This window comes from Podarcis vaucheri (genome assembly GCF_965113315.1).
Source record: "Podarcis vaucheri genome assembly, chromosome: 6".
NCBI lineage: Eukaryota > Metazoa > Chordata > Lepidosauria > Squamata > Lacertidae > Podarcis > Podarcis vaucheri.
The window spans coordinates 74,207,803-74,222,453 of NC_138764.1; the positions used below are offsets into that span (position 1 = coordinate 74,207,803).

General features: G+C 47.3%; 1 protein-coding gene across 2 annotated transcripts; it reads left to right on the forward strand.

The window, feature by feature from the left end:
* Positions 1-458: 458 nt before the first annotated feature.
* RNPEP (arginyl aminopeptidase) lies at positions 459-14,437 on the forward strand. 2 transcript variants are annotated; one of them, XM_082225382.1, is made up of 11 exons: positions 459-869; positions 2,537-2,677; positions 3,500-3,648; positions 4,208-4,324; positions 5,830-6,065; positions 7,329-7,442; positions 7,643-7,755; positions 9,013-9,121; positions 10,574-10,798; positions 12,212-12,354; positions 13,977-14,437. In XM_082225382.1, the coding sequence occupies exons 1-11, from the start codon at positions 474-476 to the stop codon at positions 14,130-14,132; spliced, it is 1,899 nt and encodes a 632-aa protein (XP_082081508.1). In that variant the 5' UTR covers positions 459-473; the 3' UTR covers positions 14,133-14,437. The 2 variants fall into 2 exon arrangements, with proteins under 2 accessions (XP_082081508.1, XP_082081507.1); XM_082225381.1 differs by lacking the exon at positions 2,537-2,677 and adding an exon at positions 2,727-2,867.
* The last annotated feature ends 214 nt before the right edge of the window (positions 14,438-14,651 follow it).

Here is a 14,651-nt window from a genome sequence, read left to right on the forward strand (position 1 = left end):
ATGTAAATTACATCTTTGCTTTTACTACTTGGAAAGAGGGGCTACGCTTCTGCCCACTACTCTATAATTATTAGTAGTACTGCAATAGTTGGGCTTTCTTCAAAGCAACAACTGTCACTGTTACTACTTTTTTGAAATGTTTATTGATTTTGAATTTAGCTGGGAAAAGTCAGTAGGATATACAGATCAATGAAAAGGAAATAAAAACCCATAATAATAATTTATTCTTTGTGTCCCGCCCATCTGACTTGGCTGCCCTAGCCATTCTAAAACACAGCAGAACGTGACCCATTGAAAGCTTCCCGCTGCCTCTTTTCAACAAGAGAGAAGGGCAGCCGAGAAATCCGGTCTGCGGGCAACAGATCCGACGCGAGCGCGGCCCGCCGGGCGCTTTGAAAGCGCTCTGCTCGCTCCGCCCCGTGGGCTGAGCCTCGTCCGCCTTTCCGCCGCTTGGGCTGTCCTCTTTCTCGGCGATGGCGGCGGCCCGGGACGCGGCGTCGGCTTGCAGCGCGGACTCCTTCCAGCTCCGGCACCTGCACCTGGCGCTGAGCGCGCACTTCGGGCCGGCCGGCTCGGGGCACTTGCAAGGCTGCGTCCGCCTGGAGCTGACATGCCTGCGGGACCGCGCCAGCGAAGTGGTGCTGGACTCGCACCCCAGCGTCGAGGTGGAAGGCGCCGGGCTGGCGCCGCCGGGGAGCCGCTGCGGCGAAGGGCAGGGCCCGCAGCCAGGCACGCTGAGGCCGCTCGCCTTCCAGAGCCGCCCGTTCGCCAGCTACGGCTCGGCGCTGCACGTCACCCTGCCGGAGCCTCTGACGTGCGGGGACACGGTGGTGCTGGAGATCGCCTACCGAGCCGGAGCGGGGCCCGGGGTGAGTCGGAGAGAGAGGCGGGCGGAGCCGGAGGGCGCGCGGATCTGCCCCGGTCCCTTCCCCCAGCCGAGGGCGGGAAGCGTGCAAGGTTCAAGTTCCGCCTTTGGACCCGAAAGCCCTTCCTCTTAATGGGGAGAGAGGTTTGCTGGCAGCAGTAGCTCAGGACTTGGGAAATATACACTCTGCACATACTCAGGCGTGCTGCCCTCAGTATCATAAGTTTTTCCTTCCTTAGATCTTCATGGGCTGCGTTCCAAAGCTAAAGGCATGCCTAGGTGTGCCTGGGCTGCAGTGATGCCATTGCTCTGCTATTGCACCACCGATTCTGATTTTCATAATTGTCCCTTTCCCTCATTATTCAGGAGCTTTGGCAAGGGAAAGGAAGTGAACTTGCCTTTCTTGCTCTTGTCCTTCCGTGTGGGATGTTACTTACTGCCTATGGACATCTTTCCTTACGGGACGTAGCTCAGCCTTGCAAGCAGAAGGGTCCAGGTTCAATCCCAGCCATCTCCAAGCCTGCTGAATTTAGCCTGGTGTTTGGCATCCCCCAGACAGTAAAATAGCAGAAGTCTCCACTTGTGCGGAGAAATCAGCTCACATTAATGGAAGGGAGGACTCTCAGTGTAATTGCTACAGTTCCATGCAGTCAGTAGTACTGAACAAGAGTATTGTATGATAAGAATGCTAAACCCTCCCCATGGTGAGTGAATTGGTAGGCCTGTTCTTACATCTTAATGCATTTTAAACAGCCTTTTGTGCTTGTAGTAACAGTGAAGCCCCCTCTCCCCTGCTTTCAAATGTATCTTCAGTGAAGTGAATATTCCAGTCTATATTTTGAGCACAAAACCAGAAGAGGGATGTCGTTTTACTCTGGATGGATTTTGTGAACTGCAAAGCTGTCAGTGAGCATGTTCTCCCAATTCGCAGGGATACTGGGTTGAACTGAACGTGATGTGGGAGACCAATAATACGAATCTCGGATGTTGGAGCCATCAGGATGGTGGGGGTAGGAATCAAGCCTGAGGTTTAGTGCAGGTGAAGGGGGTTTAACCCTCTTTGCTGATCCATCTCCTCAATCTGAATCAACCTCTCTACCTCCTATTTGTTTTATACCCATTATGGTCCTTGTATGCTTGCTCCACAGAGAAAAATAGGAGCCTGGGAGGCATTTAGATCAGGAAAGCTACATGGAGGAAAGAGTTAGGACGTCCACCTACAGCCATGATCTGATTCCCGCCCCCCCCCCGCCCCCCACCTATAATTGCACTGATACATTTCCTTGGATAATTTTTGGATTTAGCATTTCACAAACCACGTAATCGGTTTTCCTCACCGCTTTGTAAAACCTAATACCTGCATTAAGGCTGTTTGTAAGAAGAAGAAAATGCCTTTATTTCTTTGGACTTCTGCCCAGTCCTGATTACATTAATGTACACCTTGAAGAAGTCCAAGGGCTGCACATTGGTGAGTGCTGACTGTGCACATCTTAGAAATAGTTCATAGGTGCTCTCTTGAAAACCTGAAGATCTGGAACATCCCACGCTGGGAAATCCCAGGGAACTTTGTGTTAGAGTACTTGGGTTGTGTGCAGATTCTAGTGCTTGTTGGCTAATAGCAACTGAAGGCAGAACAGAAATGACAGCTTGATCCTGTACCTCCTCTTATAGATCTCCTTTCTGGATTCTTATCAAACTGCCCAGAAGGAGAAGCCGTTTCTTTACACCTCTGGCTTTCCTGTGCTCAACAGGTCCCTTTTCCCTGGCTTTCACACCCCGGCTGTCAAGATCACCTACTCTGCACACATCCAGGTAAAGTATCCCACTGCTCACGGAAGAACTGTCTTTTGTCTCTTGCTAGGTGTGTTGGCTTACTCCTGAGCAGACAGCAGGGAAGCAGAAGCCCTATATGTACACGCAAGGCCAAGCTGTTCTGAATAGGAGCTTTTTCCCTTGCTTTGACACCCCTGCCGTTAAAAGTACATACTCTGCTCTTATAAAGGTAAGCCAGGGCCGGCACTACCGTTTGGCTGGGTGAGGCAGCGGCCTCAGGCAGCAGAATCCCTGCCACTGCTTCCACAGCCCAAGCCTCACAAGAGCTGTTACCCATTCCACTGCTGCCTTCTCCTCCACCCCCCACCCCCTGCCACTCCTAGGGAGGTAGACCCTCTGCTAGACTTGGGGCCCTAACAAAGGCCCAGTCTTGCCATCCTCTGGTCAGGCCTGTCTCCCAGCAGCATCTGTGGTGATGTATTCTGCATCGCACTGGGTGAATTTGAGCCAGTTGGTTCATAGAATTGGAAGGGACCATGAGGGTCATCTAAGTCCAGCACTCTGCAATGCCGGAATCTCTTGCCCAATGTGGAACTCAAACCCACGACCCTGAGATTGGGAGTCTCATCTTCTACCGACTGAGCTATCCCAGCTGTCTCTCAGTCTATCCTTCCTCACTAAACCTAACCCAGGACTGTTGTGAAGGCGAAACCGGGAGTGGGGGAGGAGGACCATGCATGCCGCCTCAAGCACATTGGAGAAAAAGTGTGATATACTTGAAATAAAGAAAACAAGACCCATCCCCAATCAGCAAGTGCTCCTTTTCATTGCGCAACAAGCCTGCCTTTGCTTGTCTGTTAGGTCCCTGAGGGTTTCACAGCAGTGATGAGTGCAGTAACCCGGGAGAAGCAGAAGGACAACACTTTCTACTTCAAGATGCCTCTGCCCATCCCATCCTATCTGGTTGCCCTGGTTGTTGGGGACATAGTTTCTGCTGAAGTTGGACCCAGGTAAGAGCGAGGCTGGCTGCAGGGATAAAGATGAGCCACTGCATTGTTTTTTGTCTGCCTTACTGTTTGTTCAGCTGTATTGTTAGCTTTAAAATAATTCTTCAAAATGACTAACAGTAAGGCTACCAAAAGAATTAAGGCAGTAATTAGAAGTTAAATGACAGAACCATTAAACAAACTAATTATATTCCTCCAGTGTAAGACAACAGGCTCTTGCTGCAAGCTGGAATTTCTGGAGTCCTTGCCTATCTTTCTGTAGAGAGGCTGATAAGCAGCATCTAGGGAAACCCATGGCCTTCCAGGCATTGCTGCACTCCAACTTCCATTATTGTAATTTTTCTTTTTTGATGTGGAAGAAAGCCCTTTCACTACTAGAATGGCTTCTTCATATGCAGTACAGAATGCCTTCTTATCTCCCACAAGCAACCATGGGAGTGACTCCTTAACAAACTGACGTTAATGAATGTGTTGCTGTTTATGTGACTTATGTGACTTAGGGTGTTTTCTTCCAATTTCCAATTTCTTACATTTCCACCCATTTGTTTTCATCCCATGCTAGGAGCCATGTATGGGCCGAGCCCTGCCTGATTGAGGCTGCTAAGAAAGAGTACGATGGTGTGATTGAAGAGTTTCTTAGCACGGGAGAGAAGCTTTTTGGACCATATGTATGGGAAAGGTAAGTCTTGCTGCTTCAGGGGAAACTTCCCTTGAAGTCTTTGCAAACATGCACCCATTGATCCCAGATTGGGCATAGAGATGTCATACATTTTATCCTTTCCTTAAGTCAGCTTACCTGAACCAGGAAAAGCTATAGCTCAATGGTAAGAGCACCTGCCTTGCATACAGAAGTCCAGTCTCTGGCATTTCCAGGTACAGCTAGGAAGGATGCTTCATCTAAACCCTGGGAACCACTCATAAGTCACTAAAATAGGCAGCGCTGACCTGGGTGGATCAATGGTGTGACTTGGCTAAGACAGATCATTCATGTTCTTAAATCCCTTGAGTCATACTTCAGTCTTTGGGCTGAGACTAAATTGGTGGTGGGACACATGCATTGCATGCAGAAGGTCCCAAGTTTAATCCCTGGCTTCTCCAGATAAAAGGATGCAATAACAAGTGATGTGAAAGACCTCTGCCAGGGAGCTTCTGCGAGTCTCGAGTAATAATGCTGGTTAGTTTCTAGAGGGGAAGTCATGTTAGTCTGCTGCAGCAGCAGATTCCTCCAGGAGACTTGTAGCACCTGAGGGACTAGCACATTATTGTTGCAGAAGCTTTCATGACCCACAGTCCACTTGCACAGTGCAGTCTTGATAGATATGTAGTCTGGCCTGCTCTAAGGTGGTTTCCTATCTTCTGTGAACTTTTGCTGAAGATGAGCAAGCAGCAATTCCCCACTCTTGAGCAAATGTGAATTCTGGTTGATGGCATCTGCCAGTCAAACTGCACTGTGCTTCAATACCCTGAGTATTGCTGAGCCTTTTTGGCAAATTTGTATTCTGGTACCTGTAACCTGGGGGCAAACCACTGCCACACTCACACACAAAAGTGGAGTGGGCAGTAACAACAGGATATTAAAGGTAAAGGTAAAGGTACCCCTGCCCGAATGGGCCAGTCTTGACAGACTCTGGGGTTTGTGCGCCCATCTCACTCAAGAGGCCGGGGGCCAGCGCTGTCCGGAGACACTTCCGGGTCATGTGGCCAGCATGACAAAGCTGCATCTGGCGAGCCAGCGCAGCACACGGAACGCCGTTTACCTTCCCGCTGGTAAGCGGTACCTATTTATCTACTTGCACCCGGGGGTGCTTTCGAACTGCTAGGTTGGCAGGCGCTGGGACCGAGCAGCGGGAGCGCACCCCGCCGCGGGGATTCGAACCGCCGACCTTTCGATCGGCAAGCCCTAGGCGCTGAGGCTTTTACCCACAGCGCCACCCGCGTCCCTAACAACAGGATATTATTATTCCTTAAATCAGGGACTCTCTAGGTGTTGTTGGGCTACAGCTTGCAGCATCCCTTACCAATGGCTATGTTGGCCAGTGCTTTTGGGTGTTGAGAGTCCACAAACGAGGGCTACTGGATTCCCCCATCCCTTCCTTAAAGAAAAACCACTGGAATACTGTCTGGGGAGGCACAGAGCCTCTTGACAGATGTTGTCTCCTTGATCACAAGCTTTGCTTTTGGCAGGTACGATGTTCTGTTTATGCCTCCCTCGTTCCCTTTCGGGGGGATGGAGAACCCCTGTATCACCTTTGTGACTCCATGCCTGTTGGCCGGCGATCGCTCCCTAGCAGATGTGATCATCCATGAGATCTCGCATAGCTGGTTTGGCAATCTGGTCACCAATGCCCATTGGGGGGAGTTTTGGCTGAATGAAGGCTTCACTATGTATGCACAGAGGAGGATCACTAAAGAAATTTATGGTGAGTTACCTGTTGGGCAATGTCCATGCTGTTTAGTGCCTTGATATATTCTGCTCTTCTACAATTAGCACCCATAGCAGTTAAATAGAAACATCAATATGTAAATTCATGAACCAGATCAAGAGCTTCTTTTTGAAGAAAGCCCCAAACATAACACAAACACATTCTCATAATAAGGATAAGGGTGATGATGGTAGATAGATAGATAATTTACTTGGAATAACACAATAAAAACAGCGTTCATAAAGATAAAATATATAATCAGAGCAGATTGTAGCAATAGCTCATGAGTTAAAATTGAGGTGATGGTGGCATACATGTGGAATATGTATATATAAAAAAAGTGTGGCATGCTCCTGTTCAGTGTGCCAGCCAAGCCCTTTTCTGAGCTACTCCATTCCAGGAGTCATTTCCTCTTGAATGCTTAGTAGAGGAAGGATGAATTCAGTATGGGTGATGCTACTCAGTGCAATTTTGAATCCGGCTGTCTCCCTGGGTAGTGAGAATTCTTAGCATGAGATTGACTGAGAGGATGAGTTGATCATCCTCATCTGTATTAAGGAAGAGTTAGTTATGTTAGTTCAGAATGCCAAAAAGACCAAACAGGTTTACTGTGTTGGAATTCGCATAGGCAGCAGGCTGCGTTGTCACACTGAGAACACATATAAAGTATGCTGGTGGGATAAAGCTGAAAACTAAAGTTATCTGTAGCACTAACTTCATATGAATATACTATTAAAATATGTTTAAGTTCTCCTTTTGTCTTGGTGCCTATTGTACTATACACCCTGCAGTCTTCACAGTATTGTACAACTTCAACTAAGGCATTGTTTTGTGTAGCTAGGCTGAAGAAACTTTCCACCTGACATTCACTTTCCGTGTGCAGAGAGAGCTTGATGCTAGGAATGCTGTCAGATGCTCCCATCTGCGTTCCTGAGGGGTGCAGCTTCCTGACAGGAGTGTCCCATGTGTCACCCTGAATAATTAGAATTTCCTTTTCAGAATTCCATTTGGAAGAAAGACAACACACACTTGCTAATGGTTAACAGAAAGGGTTGCTTCTGTTGTGTTTCTAGTGGGATCTGCCTGCAGGTCTCAACTGTGTTCTTCTTTTTTCTCCAGTAACAGTGATGCCATGCTCCAAATAATCTTCACCACATATTCATGACTGATCCCAGACTATCAAGCAGGCAGTTTGGTTTGATGGCCAGGAGCTTAAAAGCACTAGCTCAACTTCTTCCTTTGCTTGTCCCCTAAACTCAGGTGCTGCTTATACTTGCTTAGAAGCTGCCACAGGGAGGGCTTTGCTTCGCCAACATATGGACAACACCGGAGAAGACCATCCCCTCAACAAGCTCAGAGTGAAAATAGAGCCAGGTCTGTATTGGTCCAGTGCCTATGGATTCTATCACATCATTGTTTCCTTGTGTTCAAGAAAATAAATCTGAATAATCAGTTACATACAGAAATTTGGGTTGTGGCTTAATGTGGCTCAATCATTTCTAATAAGGCTTTTCCTTTTGTAATACTGGCAACTAGGTGTTGTAAATCTTATGCTAGTTGTTTCTTCTGCCCAGGTGTTGATCCTGAGGACACCTATAATGAAACCCCTTATGAAAAGGGCTACTGTTTTGTCTCCTACCTTGCTCACCTTGTCGGAGACCAGAAGAAGTTTGATGCTTTCCTCCAGGTACTGTATGTTAGCCTGGGACTTGTCTGTGCTTCATGGGAGTCTTGGGAAATTGGCCTCCTCTAGGATAAGAATGCGCAACCTCTGGTCCACAGGCTGCATTGGGACCATGAGGATGTTTTCTCCAAATCATGCCCACCTCTCCTATATGACATCAGATGTGGGGCAGGTAGAAACATGGCTGGATTGGGTGTGCAGCTACTTTCCCAATGGGCAATGGCGCCAAATTGGGCCCTACACTGTGGGTGCCCAGCACGACCCACCCACGCCGTGACATCATCGTGCACACACCTTGACATCATGACACACACGGTGGCATCATGACGTCATACCATGGGGTGGGGTGCAAACTCCAGCAGTGCAGCAGCGACTGGACCCTTCCCGCCCAAGCTCCACGCTCTCTCTTCCACCACCCCCTGCCTGAACTTTGTGCTCTTTCCACTGTGTGTGGTGCTTGCATGGCTGCCCCTGCATTTTCTGGGTGCCTGGCCCCTATATGGGAAAGGAAGCAGTTTTTCCAGCCCTTTTCTCAGCACTTTGCACTGCACAAGGGACTTTGACAGTGAGCAGAAGAACCCATCTTTCAATCATCTGACATCATGATGATGTTAGGTGGGCTGCCCCGCACACTTCTCAAAGCTGGCCAATGGGGTGGGCCCAAATAATGATCAAGTCCACTGGGCCAAAAAGGATTCCCTGTATGTTTGCAAGGGATGTTCCTGGGCAAGCACTGATGATAACATCAGAAAGTAAGCTATAGCATCCCACATTGATTGGAACTGAAACATGAAGTCTGGGAAGCTGAATAACTTGTCACAGGGAAGCTGTTTCTGAGAGATTTATCTTAAGCTGTAGCGTTCCTTAAGTGGGGAGCAAAGTCATCAGCCATGCATGTTGCACTTAAGAGATTCTGCGAAGATACCTGCAAGCTGTGTGAGCAAACAGAGGGAGTATGAACAAATGAAATCTTACTGAATCAGGAATATATGAAGCTGGCATAAAACCTGGGCGGGGGGAGGGGAAATCAGGTATCAAAGGGGGATATTTGTTCCTTTTTTAAGCAGACAGGTATCTCAGCCTCTAAAACCTGGGGTGCTACGACCCAGTCTAGTTGGAGCAGGTAATTGCAGGCTGAACATGAGCTGAAGTTCTTTGCTGAAAGAGTTACTCATGAGTGGTTGATTAAGTAAAGGTGAAATGTTACAGGTGCACCATTCAGACCACAGTTTAATTTAGGGCAATCTCTCTCTCTGGCAGGCGTATGTCAACCAATTCAAGTTTCAGAGCATCACAGCAGATGAAGCACTAGAGTTCTACTTGAATTATTTCCCAGAGCTGAGGAAGAAAGGGGTAGATACCATTCCAGGTCAGCAACAGTTCCGACTTTTTAGATATTTGTCTATAATTTCAGGACCAAGCACGTAACTTTTACGTAAATCTTGGTGGTGGCAAGTGTCTCTTTCCCAGTTCTCCAAAGACACTTTTTAAGATGGCAAAAACGTCCATCATTTGCATACTCTCCTTACTCTCCAGTTGCAAAAAACATCTCCAGAATATTAGCCAAGTATAACTGCTAGAGAAGCATCATTCTGAATTGGCACAAAGCTTTGGGCAGCAGTTCTTCCTTACAGTCAAGGTGATTAGGAGTGAACATTCCTCCCAGTATTCCCCATGCTTTTTCTAGATTCAGCTCACCATGTTGAATCTCTCCACCCATGATTCATTGCCTTTATTCCTTAGGTTGCATTTCCAAAGTACAGTGGTGCCTCGCAAGACAAAATTAATTCGTTCTGCGAGTTTTTTCGTCTTGCGAATTTTTCGTCTTGCGAAGCACGGTCAAGTTGCAACTGCACCTCTTCAAGTGGTTTTAAGAAAAAGGAAACAAACTTGCAAGACATTTTTGTCTTGCGAAGCAAGCCCATAGGGAAATTCGTCTTGTGAAGCAACTCAAAAAACGAAAAACTCTTTCGTCTTGCGAGTTTTTCGTCTTCCGAGGCATTCGTCTTGCGAGGTACCACTGTACACATCTTGCCTGTTAGTTTTGAAGGGCCAAAGTCTGGCAGAGCTCCTGCTACCTTTAAGAGATATTGCATCTGGTTACTAGCCAACAGCATTGAGGATGGTAATAAGAGAACCAGTTGCAAAACATCTGAGCTGGGCTTCTAGCTGGAATTCTGCTACCTGGGGGATAGCAGTCATATGAAGCTGATTGCTATTCAAAGGGTCAACAACTGTCTTAAGTTTTCTGGCAAAGAGCTGATGCTAAGGATCAACTTAATACATTATGCCTGTAAGACTGGGGTGAGGGATCTGCAGACCTGCAGATTTTATTGGACTCCGACTCCCATCAGCCCCTGCCAACAGGGCCAATTGTCAGTGATGATGGGAATGACAGTACAGCAACACCTGGAGGGCCATACATTAGCCATCACTGCTATAAACCATGCACGTTCCCACTGACCCATGGTTCCTCTGGTCATCTTTCCTCTGTCCAAAAGTGAATAATGTTTTGCAATCCAGAGGGTTGTTCTGCCAGACATTTAGGTAACTGCTGGCAGGAGCATGGAGACTCTAGATGCAGTGAAAGTAACGTGTGCCCTGGCTCAATGAAGTGAATGCTGTTGAATGCTTATAGTGGTACAACCACTCCGTAAACAATTCAGAACAAATGCTCAGTAAAGAGTAGACCTAGTCTAACCACCATGTAAGCTTTGTGCAAGCAAACCAGGATGAATAAACAGGTTGTTAGTAGCTTAAGAACTTCCAGTATTAAGTCCAACAAGCTTCTCTCTTCTCATTTCCCTTGTTTCCGTGGCAGGCTTTGAGTTTGATCGGTGGCTGAACACACCTGGTTGGCCCCCCTACCTTCCTGACCTTTCACCTGGGGAGGAGCTGATGAAGCCAGCAGAGAACCTGGCAGAGCTCTGGGCATCTCCTGACTGCAACATGCAGGCAATTAGAGCAGTAGATATCTCGACTTGGAAAACCTTCCAGGTGGTCTATTTCCTGGATAAGATCTTGGCGAAATCCCCACTGCCAGATGGTAAGATTACACTTTGAGCGTGGCAGAGGGAATCGTTGCACTGTGAATAAATATTGCTGACATTGAGATGCAAGCCAGGTGACTCCCAAGAACTAGAGATTAGAGCATGGGATGGAATAACTTGGAGCTTTTGGTGGTGGTGAGGGTAGAGAGTACCGTATTTTTCCGTCTATAAGACGCCCCCATGTATAAAGGTAAAGGTAAAGGTACCCCTGCCCGAGCGGGCCAGTCTTGACAGACTCTGGGGTTTGTGCGCCCATCTCACATCTATTGGCCGGGGGCCAGCGCTGTCCGGGGACACTTCCGGGTCACGTGGCCAGCGTGACAACGCTGCTCTGGCGAGCCAGAGCCGCACACGGAACGCCGTTTACCTTCCCGCTGGTAAGCGGTACCTATTTATCTACTTGCCCCCAGGGGTGCTTTCGAACTGCTAGGTGGGCAGGCGCTGGGACCGAGCAGCGGGAGCGCACCCCGCCGCGGGGATTCGAACCGCCGACCTTTCGATCGGCAAGCCCTAGGCGTTGAGGCTTTAGCCCACAGCGCCACCCGCGTCCCATGTATAAGACGACCCCTATTTTTTGAACCCAATTAAGAAACAAATATTTTAAACATTCCATGTATAAGACGACCCCCAATTTTAAACTTTAAAAATTTTGGGGGAAATATCGTCTTATACATGGAAAAATTCGGTATTTATGCATGGACGGACACCGCAGCAATGAGATGGCTTGTCCACCCTCAAGCAAACATTCATTCCTTTTATTATACACAAAGCAGAATACGTCTCTTTGGCTAGGGCTCCCCATTGCTTCCCTTGACCACATGAGGGCATAGGTGGCAAATACCCATATCTTCAGTTAGTTCCCCTTTCGGGCTCAGAGCCCAGCACCTCAGGCCCACAGATGAGGATAGCATCAAAGCAAACCAATTATATATGGATTCACGGTTACAAAACTACCTATTAATTGTGGGGTTATCTTGACTACCAAGATGGTGCTTGCAGAGCTTCCAGAAGTGTTCACCTTTGGTTCAAGACACTTTCTGTGGGCATAAGAGCATGTGATCATGCCTTCCCTCTGCCTGTGGCTAGAAAAAAATACAATACAATAGCTTCCAGAGGGGTACCTTAAAAAGACAGTGGAGGAAATTTCAAGTCTGAAACATTTTAATGCAAAGCTCATGTATACAATTGCCTTTGCATACTTTGTACCCTCCAGATTTTGTCATCTGGGGCTGATGGGAATTGTAGTGTAAAACAGCTGGGTGGCACTGGCAAAGGCAGGTGAACAAGATGAGCACAGTGACCATTCAGAAAAAGAGTAATTGGAATATAGGGCTGTTGCCGACTTTTGCTGTGCTAATTTCCCTTCTGTTGTGGGAGTGAATGACCCTCCACTCTCATTTCATGCGAAGGGAACATTGAGAAGATGAGTGCCATGTACAGCAAGATCTCCAAAGCACAGAATGCAGAGCTGCGCCTCCGTTGGTGCCAGATTCTCCTCAAGAACAACCACGAGGCGGAGTTTGGCAAAGTGAAAGACTTCCTTCACAGCCAGGTTTGTGGTTGATCTGTCTCTGTGATGTTGGTTCGGAGGCATGTGGATCCTGTAGCTTTTACAAACATACATAATTGTATTTCTATGCCCCCTTTCCATAGTTCAAACCATGCTCAAGGCAGCTTGCAACATGAAAAAACACAAAATTATAGACATAACAAAAGTAGTCATAAACAATTAATAAAACATCAAAAGTATGCAATCAAATTAAACAATTTCCGCCTAAATCATAATAAGGTCTAAAATAAAGATACAAACATTAATATTGATAACAGCAGCAATCCCTCTGCCTCCAAACTATACCACAGCCCAAGAGTCTGTTCAGCAGCTTCAGCTTTTGTAGCTGGAGTCAGTCCGTGCCCTGCCCTCTCAGACCTGGTGGGAAAAGGCCTGCAAGACGGGAAGCAGGTCTTCTGGGGCTCACAGCCAAGATAGTATTTTACCCACTGAATAGTAGATTGATCCCTTGTCTTGGTTGGAAGCTGCGGGACAGGCTTGGCGCGGTGTCAGCCAGTCCTTTCCCCGCCATCTCCTTGGTCCTGCCCATCCCAGAACTAACAGTTCCTCTTTGTCAGAAACCAGTGGTAAAAGCTGCCTCTTGCCACAAAACAGGGAGTGATACTTTTAGCACAGGGTTGGGGAAACATAGGCTGCCCATATGCTGTTGGACTCCGACTCCCATCAGCTCAGCTATTGTGGCCCAGTGGTCAGGAATGACAGGATCTGTAGTCCACCAGCGTTTGGAAGGCCCCATATATTGTCATCATTAATATACTACTAAACTGTCAAAGCGCTTCTAAGCAGCAGCAGCAGCCCTGGTTTAGCCACAAAGGCCACTCCCAAACAACAGCCATTCTGAATGCTTCTGTGTACTGGAAAGCAGATAAGCATGATCTTGCCTGTTGCATATATAAAAGGAACGTGTTGCTGATGAGGATTTCTTTCGCAAGTTTTGGAGAGAGAGAGAAATCCTAACCTTCATAGGAAGTTGTGGGGTGCTGCAGGCCACTGAGCAGATAGATTATATCCACTATAGACTACAAGTAACATGGGTTATCTATTTGGTAAAGATAAAGGGACCCCTGACCGTTAGGTCCAGTTGCAGACAACTCTGGGGTTGCGGTGCCATCTTGCTTTATTGGCCGAGGAAGCTGGCGTACAGCTTCCAGGTCATGTGCCAGCATGACTAAGCCGCTTCTGGTGAACCAGAGCAGTGCATGGAAACGCCGTTTACCTTCCTGCCGGAGCAGTACCTATTTATCTACTTGCACTTTGTGCTTTTGAACTGCTAGGTTGGCAGGAGCAGGGACCGAGCAACAGGAGCTCACCCCGTTGTGGGGATTCGAACCACCAACCTTCCGATCAGCAGGCCCTAGGCTCTGTGATTTAATCCGCAGCACCACCTGCATCCCTTATCTATTTGGAAAAGCACTCAAAATTCAGCATATATCTTTCAGCACACATGATTTGTTTCTGTTTCATCTTTGCATCAAAACCAGAAGGAACTCAGGCATTACAGAATGTTGCGGTGTGAAACCTAAGTGAAACTGAATGGCTATTGAGTAAGCACTGCTTTGGTGGTGAGTCGTTCTAATGCATTCTCGTTCTGTGCTTGATTTCAGGGAAAGCAGAAGTACACCCTGCCCATCTATCGCGGCATGGTGAGCGGCTCGGAGGCTGCACAGGCGCTGGCTGTGGAGACATTTTCTGCCACGGCTCCACAGCTGCATGTTAACGTCCAGAACTACGTCAAAAAGATCTTGGGGGCGAAGAGTTAAGGAAACTGAGAAGGAAATCACAATTCCAAAGTAGTCCATTGCTCAAACTTCAGCAGATGTCTGTATGCCATGCTGGGGGGTGGGGTGGGAGTCCCCCCATCTAAAGGACTTTGTTCAAATGCTGGTAATTTCTGAGGCTTCCCAGAAGGCGTAGTTTCCTCATGGATAGCCTGCTGATTTAAACTTTTTTCCACTTTTTTTTTTAAAAGGTTTGTAAATGTAAACATAAAATTATATACACAAAATTTCTATCTCAAAGTTTCCAAAATGTGATATATAAAATGTAATCAAAATACATAAATATGTTTTTTTCTGTAAATAATAGTTGCCAGTTTTCATTATATCAGTTACATTTTTATCTGCCGTCTTTAGTTCTTTAAAAAGGGTATGAGTTTATCTACTGTTATTGTAATGGCTATGAGTTACTCGTGCGTAAACTGGTATCTCTGTTCCCTTCCAGTACTTGGAACAAATTATCCTTGCAACCCATTACTATATAGCAGGTGTAGGGGGAACTTT